The 14339-nt window shown below is 36.3% G+C and overlaps 1 protein-coding gene across 2 annotated transcripts in view; it reads right to left on the reverse strand.

Moving 5' to 3' along the window:
• Nup358 (nucleoporin 358) overlaps positions 1-14339 on the reverse strand; it is a 106347-nt gene that overhangs the window by 20974 nt on the left and 71034 nt on the right. For both annotated transcript variants that reach the window (XM_089094462.1, XM_089094461.1), the window contains exons 18-20: positions 13291-13601; positions 7549-7789; positions 5937-6113 (exon numbers count right to left, since the gene is read on the reverse strand). In XM_089094462.1, coding sequence (XP_088950588.1) covers positions 5937-6113; positions 7549-7789; positions 13291-13601 — 729 coding nt within the window. The remainder of the gene's footprint in view (positions 1-5936; positions 6114-7548; positions 7790-13290; positions 13602-14339) is intronic.

Raw genomic sequence — 14339 nt, forward strand, 5'->3', positions numbered from 1 at the left:
ATTAAATTTAAATAAATAAAGGAAAACAAATTCAGAGACAAGAACCAAACAAAAAGGAAAAAGTGATAAAATAGATGCAAAAAAACAGGAACAGAGGTAAAATGTATTCATTCAACTTTAGGGTATGCCCAGACTTTCTAGCAAAACGATTCCATAACCTTTGGCTAATTGTTTTGTTTTAAGCAACCGTTTTACATACTGATAGACCATTTTTTTACAGTGTCTAAACCTACCTTTTCATTTACATTACAGACATACTATTGAATACGGGCTTGAATAGCATCTATTAGGGGCTTTGTGAATTGTGCTTATATGTTTGTACGTTTTGTTCGTTTTCATACAGTGATTATTTTCTTCATTAATCGTTATGAAAAAATAAATACTTCTATACATCAAAATATAATTTGAGAGTGTGTTACAAGAAGAATAGGAAACAAAATAAAATCTATCATACCCAAGTTTCAAGCCAAGACATGGAGCGTGTAAAAGAGGGAGAGAGAGAGAGAGAGAGAGAGAGAGAGAGAGAGAGAGAGAGAGAGAGAGAGAGAGAGAGAGAGAGAGAGAGAGAGAGAGAGAGAGAGAGAGAGAGAGAGGCGTAAATCACTTGTTGGATCTGAAGTAAAGGGCTGCCACAGGTTCAAGTGGTGAAAATAGGGACTAAGGGACATGGGCGCCCATACGCTGAATTCCAGGGGGGGGCAAACTTTGTCTAATTGGCACTTTTAATGCTATATAATAGAAATCTCAGAACAAATATATAAAAATAAGGCAGCATCATTCAGCCAGGGGGGCAGGAGCCCCCCCCGCCCCCCCCATATGGGCGCCCATGCTAAGGGACCTCTTTTTAGTCGAAAAAGGAACCATTCTGGACGCAAAATGGAGCCCGAAACTCAGTTTTCAGAAAGCTTTTGAAAGAAAAAGCAGTGGCACAACAGCAAATGGCACTTGACTAAGAGAAAACAGGGAATTATAATTTGTAGACATCTCTCCATGATCAGAAGACTGGATAGTTAAGAAACCGACCACCTGAGAATCCTCATGTCATGGGAGAAGCTTTTTCCTTCTTTTTTCTGAATACTTTACTTTCAAATACAAAAAATCAGATACAAAAATATAATGAAAGATATAAGGGTACTGTAACTAGAACCCACAACCTATTTGTTTCCATTTTTTTGCACTTTCTTCTACTGGAACAGAGATATGATCAGTAACTGTTTTTTTTACTCTAACTGTTGCTGGTTCTTTGAGTCCATCTATTATAGCCTGCGCTAGCTGTATCTCAACCATGTCCTTCTTTTCACTGCCTGTTTGAGCCGGTTATGAGCTTCCTTCAGTAGCTCGTCTGCGGCCTGTTCCTTGGAACCAAACGCTTCTTTTGTTTCTTTGAGAGATTTTTCGAGAGTCTCTATTGTCTGTCTTTTCAAAGAGGTTCTAGCGAGCTGCTGCTCTCTCAACCGTTCTCTTGCCTTCAATTCCTGCCACTCTTTCTCAGTTTTCTCTTTCAAGGCTTTCCTGCTATATGTACAAATTATAGCTCTTTCTAGTGGATTTGGCCAGTTTTATCAAGTCTTCAGTAACAGCAACATTTTGCTCAGGTCCTCCAAATCTGCCCCACCTATTTATCACAAACAGATGTGCCACTCAAAGCTCGCTCATTCATCGAAGCTCTTTCTTCGCTGAGAACTCGCACGGAAATAGAGAAACCCCGCTCAATGCTGGCAGACCTGTGTGAAATCGTCAAAGCATTTTTTGCAACTTCAGACAATTTGACATTTTCCTCCCTGAATCACGTTGTTCCACTTGTCGTCGATCCTTCCTGGCACCGATGGAAGTCCGGATAACTGGACTAGCTTAGATTTGTCAACTAATATGTATTTTTGCGTCATGATGGGTAACTTCCAGGCAACATATAATAAACTGTGAGCAGAAACTGGCTTTGAAGCTTCATAGGGATGCAGAGAAGTTAACGCTTTCAACAACTGCTTTCTGCCGACTTCATCAAGGGTCATCTTCCGGAAATAGGGCCCAAGAGCCGAGAGAAGATGATTCGGCGGTAGCTTTATGGTACCATTCTCCTTATGCTCAGCAGTTCTGGCGTTCTGCAGTAAAGTGTAGGAGCCCTTATGGCAGACAAGCGATGTGTTGTAGATAGAACAGCAGAAAGATAACAGTTCTCCAGGCTCTAATTCAAACAGAAACTTCAAACCCCAGACTTAAAAAAAAAGAAGAAAAGAAGTTAGTAGAAAAATATATAGGCTATGTGGATGAAGATTTGCTAAATGTTTTCCAGAGAAATTGCTTAAGGATTGTTCTGGGTACCCGGCAGACTGACTGTATTTCAAACAATAGGCTATACAAAAATGTGGTTCAATACCACTCTCTAGGGCTATAGTGAAATAATTGTTGAGATGGCTAGGGCACGTTATGGGGATGAAGGATGACAGATTTCCAAAGATTTTCCTTTTCGGCCAACCGTTTAGGGCTAAACGGAAAGCAGGTCGTCCTCGCCTGAGGGTGGGAGGACGTCATGAAGAAAGATTTAAAGGAAATGGGAACTTCGTGGGCGGGAGTAAAAAGGGAGTTTGAATAGATTGGGATGGAGGAGGAGTGTGCGTAGCTGTGTTGGCCTCAGGCGGCTTGGTGCTGCGGTGAGTTGTTTGTAGTAGTAGTAGTATTGCCAGAAATGTATTCAAATAAAAAAAGGCACTAGGAAGTAGTCTGATAGTTCAAGAAATGTATGTAAGCTCAAAATCACACAATAAACCTGGTTTTAACACCGCCTCCTTCGTATTTTGTACTTCAAGCCATTCTCTTATTTTTTTTTTCCTTGGTTTGCAACAAAGTGACACGCACCTCCTAGTCTATTGACTCCAGAGGCAAAGAGGGTCACCCCTTCTGCGTGACTAGTCTGTCTGCTGTGTCCAGACAGTAACGCTGTAGCCTATGTAGCAACAAGTTTAGTCTTTCTTAGACAAGCCAAAACAGGTTCCAAGAATCTCAAGCAAAACAAAAATACTGAATACCGAGTACCCACAGGTATCGGTAGCCTTCAGAATACGGAGCTTTAAACCAATGCATGAAAAGGGACTTTAGGGACCTTTATCAATTTAAGATAAAGATCAATTTAGAGAGTGGTTCAATACCGCTCTCTAGTGCTATAATGAAAGAAAGGTTGAGGTGGCTAGGCCACGTTGTGCGGATGAAGGATGACAGATTGCCGAAGATCGTTCTTTTCGGCCAACCGTCTAGGGCTAAACCGAAAGCAGGCCGTCCTCGTCTGGGGTGGGAGGACGTCATAAAGAAAGATTTAAAGGAAACGGGAACTTCGTGGGCAGGTGTAAAAAGGGTGGCTTTGAATAGATTGAGGTGGAGAAGGAGCGTGTGTAGCTGTGTTGGCCTCAGGCGGCTTGGTGCTGCGGTGAGTTGTTACTAGTAGTAGTATCAATTTAAGGGACCCAATAGGGACCTTCACTAGTTTTAGGAACTTTGTGGCCGCCCTGGAAGTATTGTTTAGGGTCTATTATTATTTTGGATAGAAAATTAATAGCCAAGCTTAAAAAAACCAATGTAACATATTTTATTTTTTATTACTTGTGTTCAGTTTCTTAAATTTAACCGTTTAACCCTCCATCTCAAACTTTTCACATAAAAAAAGATAATTCTATAAAATGAGCTTGATCGGTGGGGATTCGTCGTGTCCTTTTTCATCGAAGTTAAGCAATGAGGGGGGGGGGGGTAAGATTCATTACCTTTTTCAGCCATTGTCCTACATATTATATTTCTATCGATAGGCGGTTTCTTAGGATCACTTCACGAAACGCCAACCAGATTGTGCATACTTTTTCTATCTATTAAAAAAAAAAAAATTATACCTTCTACCTTAGACAGACACTACCACCTTACTTGAACTTCCAACTAAAATATGTATAATCTAATCACTCGCCTCGCGCCTTTAAATGAATGCATTTTCGCCAGAACAATAAAAATAATAGATACAGGATACAAAAAAATCTATACCTGACCAAAAAAAAAAGTACATTGGCGCTCGTTTGTCATATTCTGTACTGGACATTTCAATATTTGCCTTTCTTATACTTTGTGTTCGTTTGAGTTGTCAAAAATAATTTGACAATTTATATGATATCAAACTTCTTTTGCTTTGCATGATCTTTTGGGATGTATTCATAGTAGCTTGTTGCTACTTGGGCAAGAAAATAATTATTCTATAGTTATTCTGTCAATTATGGATGATCATTCTGTACCGCCTTGTGATTAAGAATTTGAAAAAAGGGGTTGCTTCCTGACATTAAATTGCAACACTGAACACACTCTTGGTTATGGCTGAAGGTAAGCGAGTATTGCATACCGCCAGTAGCTTCCATTAAAAGATGACAAATTTTATACATAGTTAGGTAATTGTGCCTTGTTTCGTCTCACAACTTGGGGATCGACCTGAAATTATTGGTATTTTTTTTTTCTGGTGTGGGGGGTTAGGGGGACTTATGATTCTGTGTTTGAGGGAAAGGAGTAGAATGTTTTGTTTCGCGTCTTCACGAAAGCATATAAGCTGCGTTGTTTGCTATCCCTGTTGCCCGAAGGCTCTTAGGCTAGTCAAACAGTTCGTGGTAACGAACTGTAACTAAGGAGCGACCCAGCTCAATAGTACCTGAAACTCTAAAAAACAGAATTTTTATACCAGTAGATACATAAAAAATCTGATTTTTATGCTGATTTCAAATATATAGATTTCATCAAGTCTAGTCTTACCCATCGAAAGTTACGAGCCTGAAAAAATTGCCTTATTAAAAAAAAAAGGGGGAAACACCCTCTAAAATTGATAGAATCTTAATGAAAATCAAACCGTCAGATTCAGCGTATCAGAAAACCCTACTGTAGAGTTTCAAGCTCCTGCCTGCAAAAATATGGAGAGGATCTTTCTATGGAGGAAGGGACATTTCTAAGAAGGGGGCACCGGATTTCCCAGCCTTATTTAAAAAAACAATCAAAAATTAAATAAAAAAACAAGTTTTTTCAACTGAAAGTAAGGAGCAACATTAAAACTTAAAATGAACAGAAATTATTACGTATATGAGGGGGTCGCCCCCTTGTCAATACCTTGTTCTTTACGCTAAAGTTCTTTTTAGTACTTTCAAAAGAGTTATCTATTCTAATTAAACGGCCTTTGTGATTCAGGGGTGCGTGATTCGAACAAAATTCAAACTTTGGCGTAAAGAGCAAGGTATTGACTAGGGGGCGAACCCCCTCATATACGTAATAATTTCTGTTCGTTTTAAGTTTTGATGTTGCTCCTTACTTTCAGTTGAAAACTTGTTTATTTAATAAAAAAACGACAAAGAGAAAAATCTCTAAAAAAAAACAAACAAACGAGACTGTGGCCAGTGGAGAGAGAAGAAAACAACAGAAACAAAACAGCGCGGATATTTCGCCTGTATACAAACAAGGCGTCTTCAGCACGAAAGACACACAAGAAGAACAAGATAAAAAAAAAAAAAACAAGATAAAAATAAAAAACAATAAAACCACCACCAAAAAACAACAACAAAAAACAAAAATGTAAAAACGGCGCAAACTAATCCACGTTGGGAAAGGATGATAATATATAGTTACTTCAGTGGGGACACCAGAACAACTGAGAAAAAATAAAAAAAACCTTTAAATTACTTTAATTATTAATTTGCTACATAATCCCTTTGTTAGCTTTTACTGAAGAAAATAATTTTGGTCTAGATAGTGGAATAGTCCCCCGGGGATTATTTAAAGTTTTACCTCACTTATTGACTGTTGATTCAATCTTTAGAAGGTTATAATAAATTGGGTCAATATTTAAATTACCTGTATCCCTATTTATGGAAAGGTTAGCAAACATATGTTTTTTATGTTTGCTTTTATGTTTATAAAAAAAACCATTAACTTACGTCCTTCAGTGGGTTTCATGGTGAAACTAAAAGCTGTACCAGCACTAATTTTTCCCGGAGTATCAAAAGCAGAAAATGGAGTAGTCATCGGGGCTGGCTGTTCTGCTGTTTCTGGAATAACACCGAAAACAAAGCCACCTGGAGTTGGTGTTCCTGCAGTGCCGATGCGAAATTTACCTATAAATGCATTTTACATACATTTGAAAAACATACGAAATGAACTTAGGAAGAATAGACAAAGTTGGCCAAGTAATAAAAAACGACGAAATAATCCCAACGAAGAAAAAGTGAATAGTCACAGCAAGTGAAATAAAAAATGGAAGAATAATACGAAAATTTTGGGTCAAGACCTCCACTCAACCGTCCTCAGTGCAGAACTATGGGAAAAATTACAGATAGAAATCCACAGGAATATATAAAAAGGCAGACAAAAATAGGCGAAATAAATAAATTTGGATGAAAGAACGTAATATAGATAAAAATACAGAATAAAGAGACTCTTTCCAAGCAACTGTGACAGGGCAACTACACAAATCCCTTTTTTTTCGTCTTATAGTTTTTCGATGAACGATAAAAAGACTATAAGGAGATCATAGCCGTCAGCAATAAGCCTAAATTATTAGCTTTGCACCAAGTAAAGCTACCTTATTTATCTTAAGTCCTAATGAAAGATATCTAGAAATTAAATTATCATGTATTTCCAAAAAGAATATACGCAAGGCGACAGAACGCCGTATTGTTTACTGGAAGTTTCAATGAAACTGTATACTTAAATGAACATTTTATACACGAAAAAGAAGAGGAAAACACTAGATGAGGGAGCACAAAAAGGTACAATATTTTTTTTTTTTTCAAAGGCTCATGGATAGTATTTTGGTCTTCGTATACACAGCTAAAGCTTTTGCTCACGGATTTATCAGACATTCCCACTATAACAATTTCTGTGGGATTTCTAGCGGCTTATTAATTACTATAGACATGCACTTACGTGCATAGGAATCATTGAGGAATAAAAGTATACTGAACACTAAGAGTAATAATTCAAGTTTGTTCATTAACCCTTTTTATGAATTTAATTCTTCTTCCTTAATTCTTCTTCCGTTTCTTCTTTAATTCCTTTAGTAAACCCAACTTTATCTTAGGTTCATTAAGTTTATTAGAAAGTTTAGTACTATATTTTATCGCATAGAACTTATTTTGATTTGAGCAATTTTGCTTTTATATTATCATATTATATCAGTTAATGTGGTCACTCTGAAAATAACACCACACATGAGAAATTTCTAACCAAAAAACTCAACAACTTCTTTATTTTTAATGTGCCAATAGCTCGAGAGACATATACATAACTCCGGAATCGAGTAGCATCTTACTGCGCTAAGACCTAAAACATTTTCAGGGGGCCTTACGAAGGCGTTTGGCCCAAAAATCGTTAACCAACGTCTATACAAAGTGAAAATGTAGGTATTTGGGGTTTTTAGCCTTCTAGTCTAACATAAAGTCTGTCCCAAAGATATTTGAGAATAATTTCTTGATACTTTATTGATACTTAATAATGATTTAAAAATTGTATTTAACCGAAAATCAAGAGAGTCGTAATTATAAAACTCACTTGCAGCAACTGTGGATGGTTTCATTGTAAGGCAAGCTGGGCACTGGGTTACTTCACCAGGGTTGCGGCAAAAGCATCCAGAGCACTCCCAAGTACCAGCAGCAGGTTTGAACTTGTCGAGGCTTTGAACCAATTTATCTACCGACTTATCTTTCTCAACAGCTTCTGGTTTTTCCGTTTCCGCACTTGGCTTTGCCAATTCTTCTTTGACTTTATCCACAACTTGTTTGAGCTGCTTAGCCTAAGAAAAAAAAATTCAAATGAAAGATAGATTGACAGACTGGAGAACGAAGTTTCAAATACGAAGCAAGAGCTGTATTAAAGAGGGGGACGGGAAGGGTAGAGAAACTCCTTTTGGAAAATGGAAACTTCGAAACTCCATAGAAATGAGTAAAGAGAGAAAGTATCTAAGAAAAAACTATTAAAAATTAACTACAAAGCCAACGAGACTCTTTAAGGGCACTGAATTTACTCTTAATCATAGGCAGCGCAATAGCGCTGCCTAAGTAAAGAACGATGTGGACACAATGTGTTATTATTTTTTTTTCGGTTTCTTTAAGACCAGGGCAATTTGTATCGAAGGAATTGTAGAGACTTCGAAAAGGCTCATTCGATTAGAAATTGGAAGGGCTAGTGCCCTTTTTAATAGTCAAAAGTGATTGGAGGGCAACTAACCCCTCTCTCATGCCCACTATTTCCCCAAATACATCTAGTCAAAATTTTGAAATAGCAATTTTTATCAACGTAGTTGAAAGTTCTGGAAATTAGGCCTGAGGATGACACCCCCCCCACACCCCTAAGGGCAAGGTTTGTAAGTTATACCCTAGGGGCATATAAGGTTTTTTATAGAAAGCGTTGTCGTAGAAACTCCAAAAAGGGCTCATTCGATTGGAAATTGAAAGGGCTAGTGCCCTTTTTAATAGTCTAAAGTGACTGGAGGGCAAATAACCCTCCTCTCACGTCCACCATTGCCCCAAACATATCCAATCAAAATTTTGAGATAGCCATTTAGTTCAACGTTATTGAAAGGTCCAGAAATTATGTCTTTGAGGATGACAAACCCCCTACCCCCTATAGACCTCAGGACATGGGTAATGAGTTATGCCCTTGGGCCATATAAGGTTTTTATAGAAAGTTCTGTCGTAGAAGCTTCAAAAAGGGCTCATTCGATTGGAAATTGAGGACTAGTGCTTTTTTCCTTAGTCGAAAGTGATCAGAGTGCATATGACCCCCCACGCCCATTATTTTCCCAAACACTTCCAATTAAAATTTTTAGATAAGCAATTTATTTAACGTAGTTCAGAGGCCCGGAAACTGTGTTTTTGAAGATGAAAACTTTACTCCACCCATAGGGCAAAGGTTGGTATCTTTGCCTTGGGGGCATATGAGGTTTTTTATAGAAAGAGTGTTTATTAGAACTTTGGAGGGGGCTCATTGGATTGGTAATCAGACGCTGTAGTGCTCTTTTTCATAGTCTAAGTGATCGGAGGGCAGCTACCCCCCCCCCCACATACACGTCAGAGATTAGGGGCAAGGGTTGTAAGTTATACCCAGGAGGTATTTAAGGTTTTTACGGAAGGGATGGTTGTTTAACTTTAGAAGAGGATCATTTCGTTGAAAGTTCTAGTTCCTTTTTAAGCGTCAAAAATGATGACGGCATTTAGCCCCCCCCCCCCTTCTTTAACTAAACGCATCTCATTGAAATTGTGATATTTTTTTTCCAAATAGTCCAAAGAACATATTGAAATTGGAAGTTATAGTGCCCTTTTTAAGAGTCAAAGTGATTTAAGATCAGCCCCCCTCCCCCTCTACGATCAAAATTTACCTTAACACCTCCAATCAAAATTTGGAGATTGCAATTTTATTCATCGTAGTTGAAGGTTTCGGAAATTATGTCTGTGAGGAATACACCCCCTCCCCCTACAGCTCTTAGGGAAAGCGTTGTAAGTTATGCCTTTGGGGCATATAAGGTTTTACAAAAAGGATGGTCGTATATGCTTTGGAGGGGACTCATTAGATTCGTAATCATAATTTCTAGTGCCCTTTTTAAGAGTCAAAGTGATCAAAGCGCAGCTACCCCCCCCCCTCCGTATAACAAGGCTTTTGAGGTTGATATAAACCACCAGAACCTGAGGGGGATGGTTGTAAGTTTTGCCCCTGGGGTATTTAAGGTTCTTATGGAAGGAATGGTTACATAAGCTTTAGAGGTGGCTAAATTTACACGTAGCAATAGTTGTAGTAGCAGTATGCAAATAGCGCCTTTTTCTCAACATCCCCTTCAACACACGATGAAATTTTCAACTTAATACCATCAACCGGTCCTGAAGCATTGCTGATACGTCCTCTGCTGATACAACCTATATGGGCATAGCGTGTTTCAATTTATTTCAATACAGTTACAATATTCCCAAAAACTTTCGCCTTAATACCCTTAGGTTTATTAGTTGTAGCAGTAGCACCAATAATAGTAATAGTAGCAGTAGAAGCATTAGTATTATGATGCAGATATTGTCTTTTGGTTAGTTCAACATCCCCCACAACAAGCGTAGTAAGTTTTAAATTCACACACGAAACTGTTCCACGAAAAGGTATAGCTGAAATGCCCTTTTGACAACCTGCATACAGATGGCAGGTTGTCATCCCTGTAACATAAATAATCTCTGAAATTTTAATCTTCATAGCTTCAAAAGTTGTGGATTCTAAGCAATCCATAATGTACTATGTGCAATCATTTAATACTGCTTCTACGGTTAGTATAACTAACGAAACTAATGGCATTAGGTTGAAACTTTTAGGGAACGTTTAGGAAGAGTTTCAATTAAACAAAAAACCTGTATGCATGCGGGTATTAAAAGGGCATATAAGCACTATAGGGCATATAAGGACATAGGCAGCAATGCTCTATCATAGTAAGTAATATCATTCATACTCTAAAGAAGCTAATCTGATTCAAAATTAAAAGTTCTAGTGTCCCCTTAAGAGTCAAAAGTGATTAGAGGGCAATCAGCCCTCCTCTTTAGCTCATAGTTTTCCAGACACTTCCAATCAATATTTAAAGACAGCCATTTTGTTCAGCATAGCTGAATGGTCTAGTAAGTATATCTCTAGGGTTATTGGGTCGGTCAACCCCCCAAAGTTATGTAATTTGCCCGTTATGCTTGAAAACTAAATGTGGCTTTAAAATTAAATCAAAACACACTGTTTGTATGCGGGTTGCCAATAAGACATCTCAGTAATATACCAAGAACGACAGAGGATTTTAAGTTCAAAATTTCGGGGCTACTTCTTTTACTACTTCTGCTCTCAAAATTTTACTAAATCAAAAGAGTGTAATTGTATCCAAGCTGTGAAAGAGCATATATATAATTTTTGGGGAATAGTATTCACTTTGATTTATCAGTTAACTAGAGAATGCATACGACTAAATCATATACTACTATGTGTGTCACGATTTCCAAAAGAGTTTATATTGTTAAAAATTGCTGAAAAAAGTTTCTTCATCATATATATAGCAGATCAAACTATAAATTCTTAAAGAAAAAACCGGAAAGATTTAAGTTATTATTTTCTTTTTCCCTGAAAAAGACTATGTCAATATAAAACGAACAGAAATTAATTAAAAAACTTTTTCCACAAAATAAGAAAAAAAAAGTAAAGAACCCCGTTAAACCAAAAATGAACAAAAATAGAATCAAATAATCTAAAAATTAATTAAGATCTTAAGGAATAAATATCAGCATATGTATATTAAACTGACAATGCACATTTTTTTTCAGTAAAGTACAAATTATATTCTGGCTTTTAGAAAGCATAGGGTTTAGAACCCTACTCATATTAATTTTTGCTGGTTTTGAGTTTGACTCTGTAATTTATTTTAATTTCTTTTTGTTGTGGGTTTCATTTATTTATTGATACTGATTTGTGGTAGTTGTATGCTTGGTAGATTATTTGGTTCTATTTTTGTTCATTTTTGGTTTAATGGAGTTCTTTACTTTTTTTTTGAAAAACTCATTTTTTGGAAAAAGTTTTTTTAATTAATTGTATTTAAAAGGTAACTGATTGACTGTTAGTGAAAATACAGATTAATTTGCCTTTGGCAACGGGAGTTTTGAGTTTAAATTTCTCTTGGTGGTTTACAAAATCCTCTATCATATTTCTCCTCTTCCTAAGTCTAATTATTTTTGTTATGCATTTTGTTTGTAAAAGGGACCGAACTGGCAAATTTTCAGCTTTTTTGTTCTACTTGAACAAAAAAAACTTTTCACAATAGTTTTAATACCGACCAAGCTATAGTTTTGCACTAGATAAAAGAAGGGTTTTCTAGTGTTTCTGAACTTCTGATTAAGAGCTTACTTGTCTTGTCTTGAGTAAATAACATAGAATAGAACACTATTTTTCAGAAGAAAAAAAAAACACTGTTCAATATTTCCACTAACTTAGGAAGTTAAAAACACAAAAGTGAAATGTAGAAACTAGAATATCTTATATTCTCTTAAAATATGAGGAAGAAGCATTCTTCCTGCGAACTAGTTTCAGTTACAAGGCAAATTTTCGTGTTTGAAGGAAATCAAATAGACTCAATGCGAGAATCTGAGGATCAAAACGCCCTATGGGACCAGAAAGGCTCACTGGGGTAGTCCAAAAGTAAACGTGTGGTGTAGAATCCCATGTATTTAGATAATTGGTCCATTTTACTTCAACGTTGCAACAATTACTGCGGATATGTACCTCAACCTTCTGACCAGTTATGTGGCACCAAAAATGGTTTATATACAGCCAAACAACAATTACCTGGAAGATGAGACCCTACCACACCGGAGACTATCAGGTTATCAGGCCGTGTATCAACCAAAATAAGGGACATAGCTGACATGAATCAAAGGATGCTTAAGTAGATTTTTGCGATTGATAAGAATATTCTACAACGAACCTGACAAGAAATCGAATACCACCTTGAACTAAGGTGCCGATACAATAGATTATTAAATACAGCTCTGCATATATATATATATATATATATATATATATATATATATATATATATATATATATATATATATATATATATATATATATATATATATATATATATATATATATATATATATATATATGATTGTCTCCGAGAGACATCGTTTCAATAGTTATCACTATCCCAGATTTCACAACACTATCACGCTGCCTTATATCCTGCGTGTTAACCTAAGATACTCACTATCAACGATGAAGCAAAAATTCATCACCCTTTTTCTGTTCCGCCAAATATTTGCTCTACATACACACATTGACACCCAACTCAAGATTCATTAATAAATATTACAAGACATGTCTAAAAACTATAGCTTCAAAACTCTGTCAATAACGTATAAAGAGACGGCAGACCATTCATGGTGTAAGATTCTTCTTTGAATTACAGTTTAGTTTATTTTCTTTCTCTCATATTAGGCTACACTTATATGTTGATCACGTTGTTATGTTAGTGTAAATGCTTGTATATATTTTTTTAGTTTGCCCTTTTCTCGTTTATTGTTCCGTCCCTTTTATGTTATTGTGGATGGGTTTTCAATCATACGATGTACATATATATATACTGAGGAAGAGAGAGAGAGAAAGAGAGAGAGAGAAAGAGAGAGAGAGAGGAGGGGAAAGAGAGAGAAAGAGCTAGAGAAAGAGAGAGAGAGAGAGAGAGAGAGAGACTGAGAGAGACTGAGAGAGAGAGAGAGAGAAAGAATATAACATTACCGTGTCAGGCAACTTGAATCTCAATGCAAGTTTTTCTTCCTTCATTTCCCCTTCGGAATAATCCTGAGCATACCATACGAAAGCTTTGTCAGAATTATTCATTGGCATCAATTCAAGCTCTGGTGCAATCAAGTGGTTACAGCAGATTTTTAGTACTTGTTCACGGCGCATGAGGAACCTCACCTTGCCAGTTTTTTTGTGTCTTAAAACTTTGAAATCGCCTCGGCCCTTTTCTTTCCATTCTTTAGTATCTGCATCGAAGCGATATAGAATTCCACGGTTACTAAAAAGCACTGTTTCTTCCTCCTCTCCTGGAATAATAACAAAGAAATACTTAAAAGAAAATCACCATCTACGCCATTCAAGCCAATTCGGTCATGTCTCTTATTTTCATTTTTTTTTTTTTTTAGGTTTTAAATTTTAGAGTCGTTGGACTTAAGCATTCGCAACTTTGTGAAAATTCTAAAAGCAAGATATACTACAATAATAAGAGCTAATACTCTAAAAGAAAAAATGGGTCATTAGAATAACCAATATTCTTTTTTAAATCACAGTGACTAACTTCACGTTAAATGCAACTAAACTTGTCCTCAGCAGGAAAAAAGAAGAAGAACAGCAGAACTTTTTCTTGCAACAGAAAAGAGATAACAAATTTGAGAGCCAACAATATACAGACAGTGTATCCTTTTCTTCCTATTTGTTTTATGGATCAATAAAGTAATAATAATAATACATATTAGAAAATATTTCAAAGAGAAGTAAAGAGTGATATCAAAACCAAAACTTGGTATAAAGGAATAAATGAAAACAGAAAACGAATAGAAATTAAAATTGAAAAGTCAAACTTAGAACCCCAAACAAGTAAACATTAAAAATAATAGTCAAGTCAAACTTGAAACGACCAGAAACTACAAAAATGTAAGAGTGGGCTACCACTCCATCAAATCTCATGCTATTTTCACAATTTGATTGTTCAATTTAATTCCCATTCGTATTTTATTTTCATTAATTAATTCACTGTTATTGCTGTTCTTTAAATTCTGCAGTGT

This window comes from Artemia sp. Qi Xiang Cuo, chromosome 9 (assembly GCF_049724085.1).
Source record: "Artemia sp. Qi Xiang Cuo chromosome 9, ASM4972408v1, whole genome shotgun sequence".
Lineage (NCBI taxonomy): Eukaryota > Metazoa > Arthropoda > Branchiopoda > Anostraca > Artemiidae > Artemia > Artemia sp. Qi Xiang Cuo.